The 18,846-nt window shown below is 38.8% G+C and overlaps 3 protein-coding genes across 3 annotated transcripts; 1 reads left to right on the top strand and 2 right to left on the bottom strand.

Moving 5' to 3' along the window:
- Positions 1–77: 77 nt before the first annotated feature.
- vtna (vitronectin a) lies at positions 78–5,129 on the bottom strand. The gene is made up of 9 exons (XM_043259813.1): positions 5,105–5,129; positions 3,465–3,537; positions 3,263–3,382; positions 2,793–3,179; positions 2,129–2,268; positions 1,738–1,894; positions 1,497–1,649; positions 943–1,419; positions 78–668 (listed from the first exon to the last, which is right to left on the bottom strand). The coding sequence occupies exons 2-9, from the start codon at positions 3,514–3,516 to the stop codon at positions 547–549; spliced, it is 1,608 nt and encodes a 535-aa protein (XP_043115748.1). The 5' UTR covers positions 3,517–3,537; positions 5,105–5,129; the 3' UTR covers positions 78–546.
- On the top strand, positions 3,726–11,842 carry sarm1 (sterile alpha and TIR motif containing 1). The gene is made up of 8 exons (XM_043259812.1): positions 3,726–5,538; positions 7,062–7,680; positions 8,199–8,411; positions 8,525–8,616; positions 8,886–9,212; positions 9,470–9,659; positions 10,310–10,431; positions 10,619–11,842. Exons 1-8 carry the CDS (start codon positions 5,081–5,083, stop codon positions 10,737–10,739), a joined length of 2,142 nt encoding a protein of 713 aa, XP_043115747.1. The 5' UTR covers positions 3,726–5,080; the 3' UTR covers positions 10,740–11,842.
- A 150-nt stretch (positions 11,843–11,992) lies between these two features.
- Positions 11,993–16,849, bottom strand: slc46a1 (solute carrier family 46 member 1). Its single transcript, XM_043259815.1, has 6 exons — positions 16,161–16,849; positions 14,911–15,302; positions 14,366–14,826; positions 13,484–13,567; positions 13,236–13,392; positions 11,993–13,002 (listed from the first exon to the last, which is right to left on the bottom strand). Exons 1-6 carry the CDS (start codon positions 16,446–16,448, stop codon positions 12,939–12,941), a joined length of 1,446 nt encoding a protein of 481 aa, XP_043115750.1. The 5' UTR covers positions 16,449–16,849; the 3' UTR covers positions 11,993–12,938.
- Between the last annotated feature and the right edge of the window lie 1,997 nt (positions 16,850–18,846).

Raw genomic sequence — 18,846 nt, 5'->3', positions numbered from 1 at the left:
TACACGCTTGACTACAGCGAAGTTGTTCTTGGCAGCAATACTTAGTGTGTGAAGTCAATGAATTCAATTGCCTGATATTGGCAGTAAGTTCAGTGTTTTATTTGGAAAGAGCAGGATGACACAATAAATGAAAGAATTGTGCCAAAACACGGACTGGAAATGTAACATGACTTGTCACATGACAAAGAAAGAATGACAAGAAACACCTTTCACTATGTTGAAAGGGCTAAAACAGAAACAGATTACTGTTAATATCCTTAAGAGGACTTTCAAATGTGTAAGCTAGTAATGATGTATACATTGCAAAAACACTGACCTATACATAAAAAAACACTGCTGCAAGAATTGCAAAGCTGTTGCAAAGTTCATAGCAACTTTAGGCTTTTCATGCAATTACTTTAATTCAGAGTTTATTTGAGATGTTTGTAACTAAAACTTGCAGGTTGTCCTTTGAAAATGGTTACTGATTATGCTTCTGATTGACCGTGTAAATGCAGCTTACTTTTCTCAATGATAAATACTATTAAAGATCTTTTACAGTTGGACTCATCTCTTTTCCGCTCCTGGCTTGTCTTTGCAGCCAAGCCAGTATTTTCCAATAGGTCTTGGATATGGAGGGTTCGCATAGTCAACCCGCTTCGTTCGGAGATTCACTCTGTAGTACATATCTGTAAAGAAAATGTGAAAGTTTGAATCTGAATATCTAAATATAATAGCATATATGAAATAAACTCCATATGTGAAAGCACCTTGTAACATATCTATACAAGTGGAGCTAATTGGCTGCTGATACGAAATAAAACCAATCAGCTGTATCACTTGTACGATGGTGTAATAAGATTGAGGTCTGAGTTACATGACAGAATTTTGGATATAATATTAACTAATCATGTCTATTTCAGCTCCTCTAAACAATATAATATAATCATGTCATTTAAGTACCTCCTTTAAAGAAGTAGACACTCTGTAAAGGCTGACCCCTGCGCAGTATGTCATAGGCGATGTCTTCAGAAGGTCTGTATCTGTTGTCATAATCATAGTCGTTTTGTCTATGATGATAGTCTCTGCGCCTGTCCTGGTCTCGCCACCTCTCCTGCCCAAACCTCTGAGCAAACTCCTGTCCAATGCTGATGCCCCTCTCAGCCATTGTCTCCCAATACGGTGACCTATTCTGTCTGCGCCTGGAGCCCCGCTGCTGGTCCCACTCCTGCCCATACTGTTGGTTCCACTGCTGGTCCCAATCCTGCCTATACCGTTGGTTCCACTGCTGGTCCCAATCCTGCCGGTTTCTGTCCTGACGTCTTCTGCTGGACCATCTCGGAGTGACGTAGAGTCTGCCGGCTAGCACAGCATCCACAGGAGATCTGATGCCAATCCAGTCTTTGTTGATGAAGTGATGGCCACCGTGATGACTGTGAGCTGGAAGTAATTAATTAAAAGCTGAAGGTGTCTAAGGTGCAATGCATCATGATGGCTTCCTCCAAAAACAATATTACCTCCACCAAAGAGCTGGTTGAAGTGTTCCACCCATCGGTCGTAGTAAATATTGGTGTATCTGTGGAAAAGTGCTGAAGGAGATCTCAGTGAGATCTGAATGCACTGCTCATGGGATGGCTGGTGCTTGAACTCATACTGGTAATACTGGTCTCCTGGAAAGAAGGAACGGATGCTTTTTTTTAGTAAAGTTAAATGAACATGGATTTAAATGTAGAGGCATTCTTTAGGTTGAGCACAAACCTTTAAAAAAATAAACCTTCTCTTTGCCATGGTGACTGTGAGCAGGAACGGCAAAGGCAGCATCCAGACGGTCAGGTATCTTCTCAAATCCCACAGATATTTCCCGTGGGAAATCTTCATCTAGTACTCCATCTTCAAACCTCCAGTATTGTTTACCCTCGGGATAATAAAACATATTGTCATTTATAAACATTCAAAGAATCATAAAATAATTCAGATTAATTAAAAAAATTATAAATTCAAATAAAGTATGACTATTATTTATATTGTAAATAATAAAGTATGCCTTTTATTTATATTGTAATACTTTCTCAGTATAAAGTGCTAGAATTCATTACTGAATTCTAAATGGTTTATATTATAATAGATGAAAATGTGAGGTCATTCATACTTTGAAGATGTATGTCTTTCCTTGGCAGTTTATGCGAGTGAAGGCAGCATCTATTGGACCTTTTATTCCCCAGATGTCTTCGATGAGCTTTGGGTACCCCGGTAATACTGATTTTTCATCAAGCTCAAAAAAATATTGTCCTTGTAGACAAACATATCGCATTAGTAACAAAATGAGTAAAAAAAATAACGAAATACAAATAAGAAGAACGAATATTCATCAGTCATAATATAATTTTAGCAGAGCATTTAAAAAACCTTTTTTTTCTTTTTCTTTTACCTACTGCAGAGTTACCTAAAACACCATAATTTTAATTGTTACTTATAATAAAATACACTTTAACTGAAATAAAATAAAAATGTATTTTCTAAACAGCCACATTTTTCATTTTCATTTAGGCTAGTTTAACTGATGTTCTAAATTAGTAAAATTTAAATACAAAACAATAAAAAAAACTAATAAAAATGACAAAAATACAATAAAATGGTCACAACTTTTACTAACATTAAAATGAAAATGTAAAATATAAAAAATAATACCCAAATCAAAAACTTACGGTATGTCAATAATATTATGTATTATGTTCTTAAATTCTACTAAATATTTTTATTTCTAAATGAAATAATTTTGTATAATATTCAATTTTTTTGTTCTAGCCACTTACCTCTGAATGCATATATAGAGCCATTTTTAACTTGCATGAAGGAGTCAAAGGGTCTGCCACTGCAGACCTCAGCGTCAGGGTCTTTTGTTGGTGTGGGTTCTGCGGTTGATATTGTGCGTGAAGTTGTGGCTGGGTTCTTAATGGTGGAAGCTAATCTGAATTTTGTAGTTGGAGTGGCAGCTGTGGCAGTCTCTGGCGTTTGGTTATCACTTAACGTCAAATCCGTGGTTTGTGAAGCTGGTGTTAATAGGCCGAATATTTCAGCAAAGGTTGCAGGAGACGGGGGTAAAAATTTGTGCCGTGATCTGGATCCGTTTGGCGCCTCTGTGCCGTTTGCTTCCTCGTCATAATCATCCTCAGGGTAAGAAGGAAAGGTGTCTCCACGAGCTGCAACAAGAACAGTTTCTAATGCACTTGTTTTGTTCACTTTGTTTAGTTTTGGTTTGTTTAAATGGAACTGGTAAACTTACACCTGATACGACATAAGGATTCATAGTCTTCGCAACAGCTCTTGTAGTATGAGCACACAGAGTCACACTGGCAGCTCTTGGTCGCATCAAATCCATTTTCGCAGCGTTCAATACAAGACTCTGAAAGAAAAAAACAAAAACAGTTCCATGATAACACAAAGAGGAGGCTGTATGTCAAAATATTACAGGTAAGTGCCCTTACCTTCCGCTGCATATGTGAAGGAAATCAGTCCTAGCAGCAGAAAAAGCCTCATCCTGCCGTCTCACAGTGAATGCTGAAACCATCAGGACCACAGGAATCAATAGACTCAGAGGTCACTCACCCGATTTTGTTTACTTGAACTTATTTGCAATGTTTTGCATCTTTGCTTAACTGTAATCATTAAAAACAGACAGCAATTGTTTTGCAATCTAACAATATAAATACAACAAATATGAGAACTACCTTATGTAACATTGTTTCAATTTGAGTTTATGAATAATAACATTAGTCATTGAGTTTAAAGCGTTGAATGTATTTTTTTTCTCAGTTAAGACTGCACTATTTTTCGAGTGATCAATATAAAGGTATAGAAAGAAATAATGCTTGTTTGCAACTCTCAAAAGTTCAGACAGTCTGTTTAACGAAGTACACCACGATGTGCTTTACTAATCTAATGTGGGAATGGGTTGCTTAAACTCTGTGAAAAGTGAATGGTTAATAGATAGATCGATAAAGACAGACATCACCTGTTTACACAACTGCTTACAAACATTCATTATACACGAATGAAGTCAAGCTGGAGCATTTCAAAATATAGATTTGCAAATCCTAGTTTAACTCTTTTGCATAGCCAACAACAAATCTTGCTTATTTGTTTCTTTTTCGAACACGTAAAATAACACTGAGAATAGCGGCCTGGTTGCCTGTGTCGCCATGTAAATCGGCGAATAATAATAAAAACACCATCTTCTTCTCGTGCAAACGCAGTGCGTTAGAATCCCGCCAGCGGCTGTACAGATCTCATGAATATTTAATAAGGTCATTAGTGAGGCACTTATGATTGGTTGTCTGAAGCTAAACACGACGTAACATTAACAAGCTTTTCTTTAAAAAAATTTTTTTTTTACTTTTTTAACTTGAGAAGGTTAAAACTGACATTTATTAAAAATGCACTGCGGCTGTGATATTCGGGCAGAAACACAACAAACATTGTAACAAAAAGGCTGACTCAATCTTGCATACAGTCGTTGTGCACCAGGGGGCGTTGTACTAAAGTGGCGCTATGGTGCTGAGCTTGATTCTTCGCCTCTGGTTCGTGAGATACACTGGGCGGGTCTATAAACGGACGCCGAGGATGCTTGAGGATTCATTATTAACAGTCGACACTTTATTTAAAATATAACGGCATCACGGTGTTTAATTTAATTGGTGAACCGTTGCTTTAGTTGGCTTTCACGGGAATCTATGACAGAGCGGCAAAAGTAAACTGGAAATAGTCGTCTTTGTCTAACAATCAATCGATTGCCAGTGTAACTGCCACAGCGATGTTTTGTTATTTAATGGTTTTTAATGCTCGTTTGTAACTGTGGATCTCAAAGCGTGTCTTAAAAGCTTTACCGGTTCTCTGACGTCGTTTGTGTTTTTTGTCGGACGTTAGCAGGATAATAATGTAATTCAGTGTAAACGGCTGATAATGAATTAAACTGTTTCCCACGCATTTGGACATTAACGATTCGCTTGGTAATGACGGCGACGCGATGCTTTCTTTGTCATAGCTGAAAGACAAAGAAACATCAGAATTGTTGTGATAACGCAGAAACATCCGGTAACGGTAGATGTGTTTGTCTCTCGTCGTTTACCTCAGCAAGTTTTGCCGTTATTTGTCCATGTTTACCACCGACAGACTCACGGTTCCCGAATATGTCAGCAATCGGCTACACAACCGGAGGACGAACTCTGGCCCCAGGGCTGTGTCTCCGGGCATCAGCGCCGACGTCCAGGCCGTGTTGAACGGATCTCTCCCCGCGCTGCGCTCCGCCATCAAAACACTCAAGTCTTCCAGAGACACTGGAGATGTGGAGGAGACCCGCCGGGCCATTGCTGAGACTTTCCAGCTCGTCGAGGAGGCCTGGGTCCTGCCCACTGTGGGCCGACAGGTAGCGGAGGAGATGTGCAACAGGATCCGGCTGGATGGGGGTCTGGAGCTGCTCTTACTGCTGCTGCAGACCCCGGCGGTAGAAATCACATACGAGTCTGCCAAGCTCCTTGAGCAGATACTGGTCTCAGAAAACAGGTAAGGGACATTCTTGATAAACTGTAGACCCTAATAAGCACTTGGACAAGCAAGTCACAGTAAACAAAGTTGCACAAAAATTTTGCATACAGTTTATTTGTTGTAAAATATTTCTTGTATGAAATTAAAGTTGCTGGAATTAATTTAAGCATGGAATGATATGCAGAAAATAATCATACTCCCTGAAATATATACTTGAAATAACTATCCTGGGATGTACCGTATGTGACTCTGAATTAGGAAATCAATCCTACGAGTATGTAACAATAGGCAAAAATACATTGTTGGAGTAAAAAAAGAAGAAGTTTCTTTTATGACAAAAATCATTAGGATATTAAGATCATGTGCCGTGAAGATACTTTGTGAATTTCATACCGTAAATATATCAAAACTTAATTTTTGATTAGTAATATGCATCTCTAAGGTTTTTATTTGGACATCCTTGCAGGTGATTTTCTCAGTATTTGATTATTTTTTCTGCAGCATTTGTAATGAAGAGACAGAAACGTTTGGATCCATTTGCATGCTCTTTAATGAGAATAGTCAAACAGGCAAGGTTCGGTAACAATGGCAGAAACAACACAGGGCAGGCAGAGTCGAAAACAGAGTCAGGCAATGGTCGAAGCAGGCAGACAGAATCAGGGTCGAGGTACGCAGGCAATGGGTCAGTGGGTAGGCAGCAAACAACCGGAGAAACGAAAACACAGAGCAAGGTCAAACATAGGAAGACAGCGACAGAACAAACACTTAGCATTACCAGCCAGAGCAAGGATGAGTATAGGCTGGTAGCAGCTTATATAGCAGTCTAAGGAGGTACACCTGGGCAGGTAATCAGGGCTGAAAAATGGCATGATGGGAAATGGAGTTCTGAGGGCTAATATTCTGAGGAGGGTTCCCTCCGGTGGCCGTCGGAGAGAGCCACAGAGGCGCGGTTCATGACACCATTCATTTCAAATAGTAGTATATCTCTGTCCAATTTTTCTTAACAAACCATACATCAATAGAAAGCTTATTTATTCTGTTTTCGAACAATGTATAAATCTCAGTTTCACAAATTTGACTAGTTTTGTGGTCCAGGGTCATCAGAAGGCCTTTAAAACACTTTCTGCTGCATGTCAATCATTTGAGAATTTACACTGAACAGTCTATACGGGAAGCTGGAATTTGACCAATCAATGGACAAAGTTTTTATTAAACTTTTTATTCTCTTTAAATATGTTTAGTTTTAATACCCTTTCATTTGAAGGAAAAATCTAAATTAATTTAACAAAGGCAGAAAGAAACACAGCCCTGTGATTCTATGTTTTTTTATTTATTTATATATTTTTACAGACTTTGTTGTTGCTTATAGCAGTAAATGAAATTTTCCTCATCTTATCCCAAAATCAGGGCTTAACTGACAGTTAATATTGTTATAGTCAGGGCTGAATTGTGAACCCTTATAATATAAATAATATTTGTTGGATAAAAGGCTTTTATGCGTCCGATGTTTTTTAAATGCTTGTTTTTGTATTTCTCTGCAGGGACTATGTGGCACGTATGGGGCTTGGGGTGATCTTGAACCTGACCCGTGAGCAGGAGGATGCCCAGCTGGCACGGAGCGTGTCGGGCATCCTGGAGCACATGTTTAAACACACAGAGGAGACATCTGCGCAGCTCATCACTAATGGAGCACTGGACACCCTCCTGTACTGGTGCCGTGGAACAGACCCAACTGTACTGCGGCACTGCGCCGTGGCCCTGGCAAACTGCGCCATGTACGGGGGGCACCGCTGCCAGCGGCTGATGATCGAAAAACAGGCGGCCGAATGGCTGTTCCCGCTGGCGTTCTCCAAAGAAGATGAGCTGATCCGGTTCCATGCCTGTCTGGCCGTGGCTGTGCTCGCGGCTAACAGGGAGATCGAGAAAGAAGTGGTGAAGTCTGGTACTCTGGAACTGGTGGAGCCCTTCATCGCCTCGTTGGACCCTGAAGAGTTTGCACGTAACCTGTTGGACAGCGCAGACAGCATGCAGGGCCGTACAGCTGCAGACCTTCAGCACTTACTGCCTCTGCTGGACGGCACACGTCTGGAGGGGAAATGCATCGCTGCTTTCTATCTGTGTGTGGAGACTAGTATCAAGTCCCGTCAACGTAATACCAAGGTCAGACAGACCATTTATGCTTTCATTGTGTTACTGACGATATTACTGTATTTCACGAATAAACAATTGATCACTTCAGATTTAAAGTACTAAGAGACTAAGTATAATATATACATAATGTATAATATATACAATCAAATATTTTGTTCAGTTGTTCAGAGACAGAAGCATAAATAAGCACTTTGCATAAAAAAATTCAGCTGATTTGTATTTGATCAAGTTACCAAATATATATATATCAGAATCATTCATAAATGTGAAAATTAACTGAGAATTAGCCTAGTTGTAACCTGGCTCAAATGACGATAGGAATTATGCCTTTGTTGAATTTTTTTCTGATTTCTGATTCTGATTTTATACAGTTTTTTTTATTTGTGATTATGGGATAATATAAAGACGTCTTCACCTCAAAGCAAAAATTGTATAAAATGCACATCATATTTTGTGAGAAAGTGTGCTGGAGCAAACTAGCCCTCCAAAAATAATATAATTTAATTTCTCTGGATCTTTCTACCCAGATATTTCAGGAGATTGGAGCTGTTCAGAGTCTAAAGAGGATCGTCATGTACTCCAGTAACGCCACCGTTTGTTCTCTGGCTAAGCGGGCCTTAACAATGATGAGCGAGAATGTCCCTAAGCGTATCCTTTCATCTGTACCCAACTGGAAGAGCGGAGAGGTACAGACCTGGCTGCAGCAGATTGGTTTCAGTGCATTCAGTGAACGGTTTCAGGTTTGTACGTAGCTTCTATTTCCTGTTGAGCTGACCTTACGTACAGATAATAACGATATCTAGAAGATGTTTGCTGTGGTTTTGATCAGAGTTTTCTGTTCCACATCTTTCAGGAATTGCAGGTGGATGGAGATCTACTGCTCAACATCACAGAACAGGATCTGATCCAGGATCTGGGAATGACTTCTGGGCTCACTCGCAAGAGGTTAGTGATATTTTATTATAGAAGTCTTATAGAAATGTACGTATTAAATTTTACTGGTTCAAATTTCTGAGATCACACTGGAAAACCAGAGATGAGCAATGGCAGGTTTAAAAAAACCCTAGCCTAGATGTTGAGACAATTAAATAAATCCATAAACTAATACAATAAAAATAGAATAAATGTTATGATTTACATTTGAAGCAAGCAAAACAGAAGCATTTTACTGTATTATCATAACCTATAGCAGTTGTCTGATAACTTCTGTACAGGTTTCTTCGAGATCTGCGTGTACTGAAAACCTATGCTAACTACTCCACATGTGACCCCAATAACCTGGCAGACTGGCTGGCTGAAATAGACCCACGATTCCGTCAGTACACCTACGGCTTGGTTCAGTCAGGAGTCGATCGGAACAATATCGTCCACATTACAGACCAGCAGCTGCTGTCTGACTGCCTTGTAGAGAATGGAATCCATCGTGCCAAGATACTCTCTTCTGCCCACCGCCCTGCTAAACCCTGCTTAACCGATTCCCAACCTACAGGCCCTGACGTGTTCATCAGCTACCGTCGCACTACCGGTTCACAGCTTGCCAGGTCAGATCACAAATGAAATGTCTCTTAAGTGTCTTTACAGTAATGGCGCCTATTTAGTTACCCATGTACTATCTGAATGACAGTTAATAGATGCAAAACATATCTGTATATATTGAATACTAGACATTTATATGTGCATGTAACTTAATATTTAAAATCGATTAATAATTCGATCTTTAATGTTCTTTTGCACATCTCAGAAAGAACGTACTTGTTTACTACTGATGTGTGAAAAATGGTGTGATAAATCTCTGCAGCCTGCTGAAGGTGCATCTACAGTTGCGTGGTTTCAGCGTCTTCATTGATGTGGAGAAACTGGAAGCTGGCAGGTTCGAGGAGAAGCTGATCACGAGTGTACAGCGAGCACGCAACTTTATTTTGGTGCTGTCAGCCAACGCGCTGGATAAATGCATGGGCGACGTGGCTATGAAAGACTGGGTTCATAAGGTCAGAGGCAGAAATCTTTCTTTGATCAAATTGTATGTCTACAATTAAAGTAGTTCTGGTGAATGATTAAGTCACATCCAAAATTAATGTTTTTGTATACATAATAAATGTGTGTACATTTGTACGTAAATACAAACACACACACACACACATATATATATATATATATGAAATATTTTGAAAATATTTATTATCAACTTAATTTAAATACACAGTTCACATACATATATTATGTAAACGAAACTTTTATTTTGGATGTGATTAATCACAATTAAACATTTGACAGGACTAGTTTTAAATATATATTTTATATATAGCTTTAATGATATAAATATATACATGCAAATATCTTTGGAATATATACTGTATGTGTTTTTATTCATACATAATGAATATATACAGCACACACATATATTTTATAAACAAAATGCGATTAATCACGATTATCACGATCATTTCCCTGCACTAAAATAAAGCCATATTTTACTTAAGGTTTAGGTCAAATGCTGAAAATAGACTGAAAATACACTCCAGAACACTTCAGATATTATCTCTATATGAGAATCCTTAAATCTGTTCTCAGAAGATGCCAAAACGTCCTTCTGCCAGCATTGTGTGAGGTTAAACGTTTAGATTTATGTTATCCACAGGAGATTGTCACCGCCCTGAATGGGAAGAAGAACATTGTTCCTGTCACTGAGAACTTTGTGTGGCCTGATCCGACCTCTCTGCCAGAAGACATGAGCAGCATTCTCAAATTTAATGGCATTAAGTGAGTCAACACTCTGCCTGACCAAACATGTTGGTGCAATCACTCTGTGATATACAATATGCTTTCCTCTAGTTTATGCCTGCTCAGTAACTTGTAGTTGTTAAAATTGTACACCAAACGCATAATCAATAAAAGCTTTTGCACAAATCTAAAATAATCTAATTAATTTCTTCTCTCAATGTTACAGGTGGTCCCACGAGTATCAAGAAGCCACTATCGAAAAGATTCTGCGCTTCCTCAAGGGGGGCCCAAGCCAAGAGCAACCAGACGGAGCAAAAACAGACAAAAAAGAGCCACAAAAGAAATAAAACGATAAAAAAAAGCCCTCCATTTTGCCTAATAAATGTTTCCGATAATGGCTCATAACCAGAACACACCTGCTTACTCCTCAGAGGCCAGTGTTTCCTTTGGTTGTATGCATGCAGCTGGTATAGATAGATACATAAGTGTAACCTACTCAAAGATGCAATGAAATACAAGGTGCAGTCACATTAAGAACATTTTGCCAATATTTTACAAAACAATCGCGTCACTATAGCAATATACGAAGTATCACTAATATAGAAGTCACTTTCAAATCAAGTAGCTTTCTATCATTGGTAAAGTCTTTCACCCTCATGAATAAAAGCTAAAGTGAATGTGACCGCACCTTAAGGATTATTCTGAGCTATTTACAGCATTATGCCTCTTTGTGGCTCTAAATAACACTGAATATGTGAATTAATAATGAACTTGCTATGTACTGACTGCGCTCCCAGAATTGTGTGGGACATTTCTGTAACTCAGGAAGTTAAATCGATATCTGCATTATCAGTTGTGTTTATGACATCAGCGTAGATCTAAGCATAGTCAATCCATAGTCAGATAGTACTAGATCATCTTCAGTTATAGCATGTCAGTTGGAATTTTGAAAGCCTTATGAAATGTTAAACATCAGTTTTCATATTTTCTGAATTTGGTTTCTTAAAAATAGTTAGTCTTGGTTCTTTCCATCCAAAAATAGTCAATTCTTTGTTTCTAACGACAGGTTTGTGATTTTTTTTTCCTGTTATGTACCGAGCATCATATTAAAGGCAAATAACTAAATTTTCGACTCTAAGAATATATCACAACAGTTCATAAAACTCAACATTATTCATTGTGGTTATTATTCACCTCGTGCAGTATTAGAAACAAGTCCTGACGCGATGGTTTCAGGACTTGAATAAAAGAATAAATTTTCAGGCACTGTGGTCAAGGAAAATGCTGAACATTTACTAACACCTCAAGCTTTATTCTGCTAATGAGCTCCCTGCTGTTGCCTTATGATGTTTGTCTGAGAGTCTTTCAAGTGTAATACAGTGAATAAAAACCTTTACAATTAAATAATATTCTTTTTTCATAAAAAACAGCAATAAAGCTTGAAAAACAACCCTTTGGTCTGCTAGTCCTCATTTTTGTTTCACAGTGTACGGACATATTCTTGTACAAAACTGCTGAGATAACCGCTTTGACAACTTAGACATACACTAAACACAAAGATGTCGTTTTCACTTCCTGTTAGTATACTGCCAAACCACACAGCTATAATTTACAGTCTTACATCCACATAATTCTCACCTGCTTGACAGATTTGACATACCTAAAACACATCTGACATGGGGGAGTTTGTTAACATAAGAGGAACATTACTGTGATTTTTCCGGTGTGGGTGAAACTGTGTGGGTCTTGAATTTGCAATAGGTGTAATTTTCATCAAACTGAATTAGAACCGGTTTCCTGAACTACGCCGACATAAACCCGCGCCATCGGTTGAGCTAATATTGCTGTGTGTGGTCGTTCAGGATGCTGAAACACTGTTTATATAGCACCAAAGTCACAGTGTTAACACTTTTTGGGGTAATCTATCAACCAGAGGCTTATTTTCACTGTAAATGGCTGATGTCCAACACGGCAGTCACTCATAATAGACAAGACTTCATTAATTTGATCATACATACATAAAAACATTAATACAGACCTGCCAACCTTGGAAACAGTTTTTTGTTGTACCACCTGGAAGTGTGTGCGTGTGTGGTTGTGAAGAAAGCAATGCACATACTTTTTGTTCTTTTTTGGTTTAGATGCAAGGCATGCACACACCCTGTGTGTCCATGTTTTATGGGGACACTCCATAGGCGTAATGGTTTTATTACTGTACAGACTGTATGTATTATTGTCACCTAAACCCACCCCTTAAAAAGGAAACTATTGGCAGTTTTAGATTTTCAAAAAATTTCATCCGGTATGTTTTATAGGCTTGTTTCCTCACGGTGACCTAAAAATGTCCCCACAAGGTCAAAATTGAATGGTATTCCTATCCTTTTGGGGATATTTGGTCCCCATAACGTAACTGCCATTAATGATTAAAATATTTATTTTCAAAAACGATCCTAATCTTTGTATTGCACATGAGTCCCTTTTGTGTGCTCTATTAGCAATCAAGTTTCGAATATTTTGGATCTGGCATAACTCTCACAGAGTCAGTGTCAGGATATTTCAGAGCCTTCTCTGTTTTCTCTGCTCTCTTTCTTCTCCTGGCAACCCAAGCCCCTGTACACATAAAAGTAAAAAAATATTTAGATTAATATACAATCATGACATGAATAATTCTGTTCACATCTAAATCTGATATAAACCTAATCAAAATGATTTCGATATGGCTCTTTCGGGGTGAATCTTGGTAAAAATCGAGCCACTTTTCACAATTGAGGTAACCAGGAAAAAAAAATGGCACAATTATCTCTAAATAAGTTTACAAACGAAGTGCAAAAATGAGGGTTTACCCGATAATGCCTGCTGGTATGAAGAGAATGATGGCTCCAAAGATAAAGGGGAATCCTTTCATGAAGTGCAGGCTGGCAGGGTACAGAGAGTTAAAGACCCCGTTAGACACTAGCGAGCACAGACCTTCCACACACGCCACTGAAGCAAACAGAGCACCTAGGATGAATTAAAAGAATACACATCAATAAATAAAACGTTCCACGTCATTCGACATCGTTTTTTGTGACGCAAGGCTGTTCTTGTTCACCTTGCTCTGAAGGGTCCACCAGCTTGGACAGTTTAGATCTCAGGACTGGGGTAGAAGCCATAAAAAGGAAGCACAACCCATATCCTGATGAAGAAAGATAGATAAGCAGTTTCTGTCACTTCTGCAAGTTCATTTCCTTTATGCACATTTACCTTCTGCAGCCACCGGAGGACAGTGTTAGGTTGCATCAGCACAGCTTGTATTTCGAAATGTCTTATAACAGCATCTTGAACTTTATCCTGTAATGTAGGCCTAAACAGTACCTGAACAGTAGAACATTAACCTACTTTCTTAAGTCACTCTGGAAAAAAACTGCATGATTTAAGTAGTGTTACTTTTTACTTTTCACAACCGACAAGCATAATTTTAAAATTAGTACAGCATATACTAGCCTAATAAGTAAATAAATATTCTTAAAAACATGTACATTTATAATATAAGGTAAAATTGTATACATATATTTCACATAAACTATATTATATATATATATACTTTCAGTATTTTTTTTAATAAAAGTACTATTTAAATGTTCATCAAAGATGCATGAAATATATCAAAAGTGACAAGTTGTTGCAAAAATAATCTGTTTCAAATAAACTCTATATATATCAAAAATACTAACAAAGTGTATCATGCTTTTTTTTTTTAAATAGCAACACAGCTGTTTTCCACAACGATAAAAGGAAATGTTTCTTGAGCACCAAATCAACATATTAAGTTGATGTCTGAAGGATCATGTGACTGGACTCTTCAGTGTCACATGAAGGGCTGCTGAAAATTCAGCTTTGTCATGACAGGAATACAAAATCCAAAACAGCTATTTTAAATTAGAATAATATTTTTCATTATTACATGTGTGTGTCTATATATAGGAGATCTTACCTGTGAACATCAGAGCTGTAGTGTCAGCGACCGAAAACATAATCAAGCCAACTATGTTAGAAGTAAGGCCCACCAAAGCCACCCAGGAGTCCTCCAGACAGCACTGCATGGCCCTCAGCCCCGTCAGACTAGTGAGGTAGGCCAGATGCTTAGCCGCAGAGCCATAACCGATCAGCTCTGGACCCCAGCAGAGAGGAGCGCTCAACTCATACAACACATAGAGGTCACTGCAGCCAAAATGTACGGTCACCACCAGAAAAAAGCAGAGCGTGTACAACCAAAGTTTGGTTCTGCGCCCCTGCGGTGCATCAGATGCATAGAGGCTGTAGACGGCTCGGTGGTGCCTGCTGGAGAGGAGCTTTGCCTCGGGGTCAGGGGTGACCGTTTCAGGCACAAAAAGGTATGCGTAAAGCGCCGCTGCAAGATTTGTGGCCAATACCAGCCAGAACGGATTGATATACCTAGAGGAAAACACAACATTGTTTTTTTTGGTCATATTTAATTTTAGAAACATTACATTTTACGCATGAAAAGTTGAAAAATACCCTTGTGCCCTTCGCCATTGTCCTCCGATGATGCTTGCAAACATGCCCGCCAATCCCAGACAAGCCTCTAGTATCGCTACACGAAAGGTACGAGACCCCCTGGCACTCGTGTCAGCCACATATGCAAAGCAACCGGCCAAAATAGCATTGAAGTCCCCGGACAGGCCGCTGCAGATTCTCCCAATGAGGAACCAGAACACAGGGAGCTTCAGGTACATTACAATCAAATACACGGTGGCCTGAAGAGCCAGGCCAAGGGAAGGGATGATCAGAACAAGACGCCGACCTGCACGGTCACTCCATGAGCCCAGCAGGGTCACCATGATCAGCCCAACTATAAATCCACCCAGATTGATGTACAAGCTCCAGTGTGCTGTCAGAGTCTCCACTTCCTAGATGAAGGAAACAAATGACATATAAAACCATCTCTGTCAGTTTAGTGGTTAGAGTGTACTTTTTTAAAACCACTTGAGACACTGAAGCCTCCATTTGTGATAGCGTTTTAAGCTGAATATTATTTGGTAAAGCGAGTGACTTTTTTTTATATGCTAGGAAACAGAACTGGTTTATCATAATATGTTTAAGAAACAAACTTCACTGGTGGTGGCGTGATGTGTTTTTGATTTGGGGTAAACTGGTCCATTTTTGATTCACTAAAAAGATCAGACTTGTAAGTGGCATTTGTTTAAAGTGCTCCTATCACTCATTTTTGAAAATGACCTTTCATGCAGTGGGTAACACAGCTCTATATAATTGAAAACATACTGAAAAGTATATCTTAACACCATGTATACAGTATACACTAGTATTATTTTGCTTTGGTACATAATAGTCCAATTTTTTGATTACAAAAATATTTGGGGAATCGTACCACACAAATGTACTGAGCTGTGTGCTTTTATTTTATTTGAACTTATTAAGAAGAACCGACTCACAAGAGTCATTGGAGAATCGAATTGCACTGGTGGCGCTAAATTTTTGATTTACTGAACAGAGCGGTTCATAAAGGTCACTCGATCGGGAATCGAAAAACACTCTTGCGGCTCATAACAGTAATTTATTTCGAAACCGGACTGCACCATGTGGGCTTCATTGTATGTTCACGATTCACTAAAAAGAATCGGTGTCATTCGTTCAGGAATCGACTGAATCATTTGATTGACTCACTGGGAAAACATAACATTCGTGCTGATTTCTGAACAAAAAAAATGCCTGATTTCTGAACAGTTCGTCAAAATAGTATCCGTTACCTTCTGCAGAGGATCGTGGGCCGTCGATGCATTACAACCTCCTCCTTTTGTTCCATTGTAACCCACATCTTCACTGATACGATCCCACAGGTACTGCGTGTACAGGGGCATCTGGAGAGCTATGGAGAACGTGGACAGGAACATAACGGGCTCCACGGTCACCGAAAACGGACACGAACACGGCGGCGGACGTTTGTTTTGTGGCGCCTTAAAACAACAACAGACTTTGCTGGAGTCACTGGACTCCAGGTCCTCCGCAAGAATAGCGCTGGTGTCCGAATCGTCCATGATTTAAAGCGTTTCGAGACCCGGCGCCTAAGTCACACTGGAGACGACGACGACGACGACGACAAAGCTGCACGACAAAACGTTAACATAACTAGTCTGAGCAAACTGCTGACAGCGACTTAACTGAAGACTGTGCTGCTGTCGCCCCCTTTTGCTTCTCTTAGGAATCTAATTTCATTTTTATAGTATTTGGAGCTTAACAGACGTATTCTATTCTATTCTATTCTATTCTATTCTATTCTATTCTATTCTATTCTATTCTATTCTAACAAAATACCATAAGTCTCTACTACTTTGTGTAACTACTTACAGACCTACTGGGATGTATTAGTGAACCAATTCTGCAATCACTGGCAAGCAGCAAATAGTTAAAATATTATTTATTTACATTCATGCCAGATCGCCCCAATAACAGGATTGAAAAAGCTTTTGAACATGAAATCATTTTGAAGAGGAATGCACCTACTTTAACCTCTCAAATGGGATTTTTCTCCCCCTCTGCAGGCTTATATCATATATCGATTCACTTGGAAATTTAAAAGACAAATGATTCTTTGTGAAATGCAATTTCAAACTAATCCACTTGATGCAAATAAGTAATTTTCTTTGCATGATAACGATTAAGATGCTGTATTTATTTATTTGTTTACATGTATTTAACTGTATATGGAATAAATCATTTGTTTTTGATTCTCTGAAATGTTTATGGAAGGGCTAGCAATAGCGGCTTTTTTGGGTAATGCTTTATTTTAAGGTGTCTTTGTTACGTGTGTTGCATGCACTTACTATTGCAACAAATAAAAATACATGATGTTTAATTACACGTAAGTAACCCTAAACCAAACCCTAAAACTGTCTGGTATAGTAAGTACAATGCTTAAATTTATAATTACACTGTAACCACTTTTTTTCTTTCTTTTTTTAAGCATTGCATATTAACTGTTTGACATTCTGATGAAATCTATTAGAAAGTACTTTCAAAAGAACCTGGGGTGTTGAGCCATTAAAATATTAGCATTGTCCTAACATGGCAAGAGCATGAATTTTTTTTTTTTTGTGTGTGTGTGTGTGGGGGTTCCTCTGATAATATCGATGGGATCATGTTGCCATGACAGAGAGAAAGAAAGAAAGAAAGACGACTGTACCTCTTTTAAGTGCACTTTGTCATTTGATGAGACCAGATAATGACAGCTGTTCAGTCTGGCTCCTCATTGCAGTGACAGATACAAACACTTGACCTTCATGAATGGTTTTCCAATAACATATATTCTCAGGGAACATAACATGATTCTGTGTTGTCACCATGAGTATCCCAGACAAGATATTTTATTGTTATATAACAGTTTTACAATCCAGTAAAACGCTCACATGCACAAATTGGTGCGGAGTTTACATCGGTTATTAATTTCTAGTGCATTTACCTGCCTTATGTGCTGTACCGGGATCATCTGTCAACATTTAGGTAAATTAAACAAATCTTTGAAAATGTGATAATCACGTTCTTAAACCATTACAGTAACAATAAAGATATTATTCTGTGAAGTTTCCTTTGACTAAATCATAACTCTTCAAACTCTTGATCTAATAATATTAATAATAAAAACACTTTTAAATAGCTCACTGTTTATGCAACATTATTTCTGTCTTTGGTTCAAATTGTGTAATCGATAGTGCGTCTCTCCCTCCTTTTTTCCTTCGCTCCACCCATGCTGTCAGTTTGTCACACAGTGGGAAAAGAGCACTGCAAATTTGCCAGAGGCGTTCTCATTTTGCCTGCTGTCTTTCATCCTTTTAGCTTTATAAATGTGAGCATTGTTTTAACCAGAGATGGTTGTTCGACTCGTGCGATTTCCTCATCAGGCGCAGGACCTTGAATTCAGAGCGTATGATTTAAAAGGTGTAGTTTGCTGAAGATATTTTCACTCACCGTGTGTTTCGGTAACTCCTGCTGTTTATAGTATAGCCTCCAGTCCAAAGTGTTTGTTTGTGTGAACGTCGCTCATGTTTGCACTTCGTCGAAAATCATTGAATTGTCCGCTAAGGTGACTGTGGTCATTCCTGCTGAACACCCTCTCGCAGTTTCTCGCCTCGCTTTGGCGACGTCATTGCAGAACATGTGCGCTATGGGAAAGGTAAGGAAGGGTTCTATACCTGCAGTAACTTACCTGCGGCTTTCTATCGGGATGAGCCTGAACGTGTGATACGCTGCCAGCCCTGACGGTACAACTGCCCTCGCCATCACACACACCCGGAGGGCCTGATTGATGAGTGAGAACCACATTAAGAATCAAACGTGTCTTCACATCTCTGCTCATAAAGAAATGTATATATATGGTATACATCGGTGTGACAGGCTGTAATTTCGAGTTTATTAAGCTGGATATTATGCCTAATATGA

Source organism: Puntigrus tetrazona, chromosome 15 (assembly GCF_018831695.1).
Source record: "Puntigrus tetrazona isolate hp1 chromosome 15, ASM1883169v1, whole genome shotgun sequence".
Taxonomy (NCBI): Eukaryota; Metazoa; Chordata; class Actinopteri; order Cypriniformes; family Cyprinidae; genus Puntigrus; species Puntigrus tetrazona.
The sequence above is the reverse complement of the archived record's forward strand: the minus strand, read 5'-3'. Positions and strand labels throughout refer to the sequence as shown.

Coding starts and splice junctions, on each gene's coding strand:
- vtna (XM_043259813.1), bottom strand. CDS start 3,516: ATGAGGCTTTTTCTGCTGCTAGGACTGATTTCCTTCACATATGCAGCG. Junction 1,895..2,128: donor GAAAGACATACATCTTCAAA/GTATGAATGACC, acceptor TATTATCCCGAG/GGTAAACAATACTGGAGGTT. Junction 1,420..1,496: donor CAACCAGCTCTTTGGTGGAG/GTAATATTGTTT, acceptor AATTACTTCCAG/CTCACAGTCATCACGGTGGC.
- sarm1 (XM_043259812.1), top strand. CDS start 5,081: ATGTGTTTGTCTCTCGTCGTTTACCTCAGCAAGTTTTGCCGTTATTTG. Junction 7,681..8,198: donor CCCGTCAACGTAATACCAAG/GTCAGACAGACC, acceptor CTTTCTACCCAG/ATATTTCAGGAGATTGGAGC. Junction 9,213..9,469: donor ACCGGTTCACAGCTTGCCAG/GTCAGATCACAA, acceptor AAATCTCTGCAG/CCTGCTGAAGGTGCATCTAC.
- slc46a1 (XM_043259815.1), bottom strand. CDS start 16,448: ATGGACGATTCGGACACCAGCGCTATTCTTGCGGAGGACCTGGAGTCC. Junction 13,568..14,365: donor TACAGCTCTGATGTTCACAG/GTAAGATCTCCT, acceptor TTTCTTCATCAG/GATATGGGTTGTGCTTCCTT. Junction 13,393..13,483: donor GGTGGACCCTTCAGAGCAAG/GTGAACAAGAAC, acceptor AATTCATCCTAG/GTGCTCTGTTTGCTTCAGTG.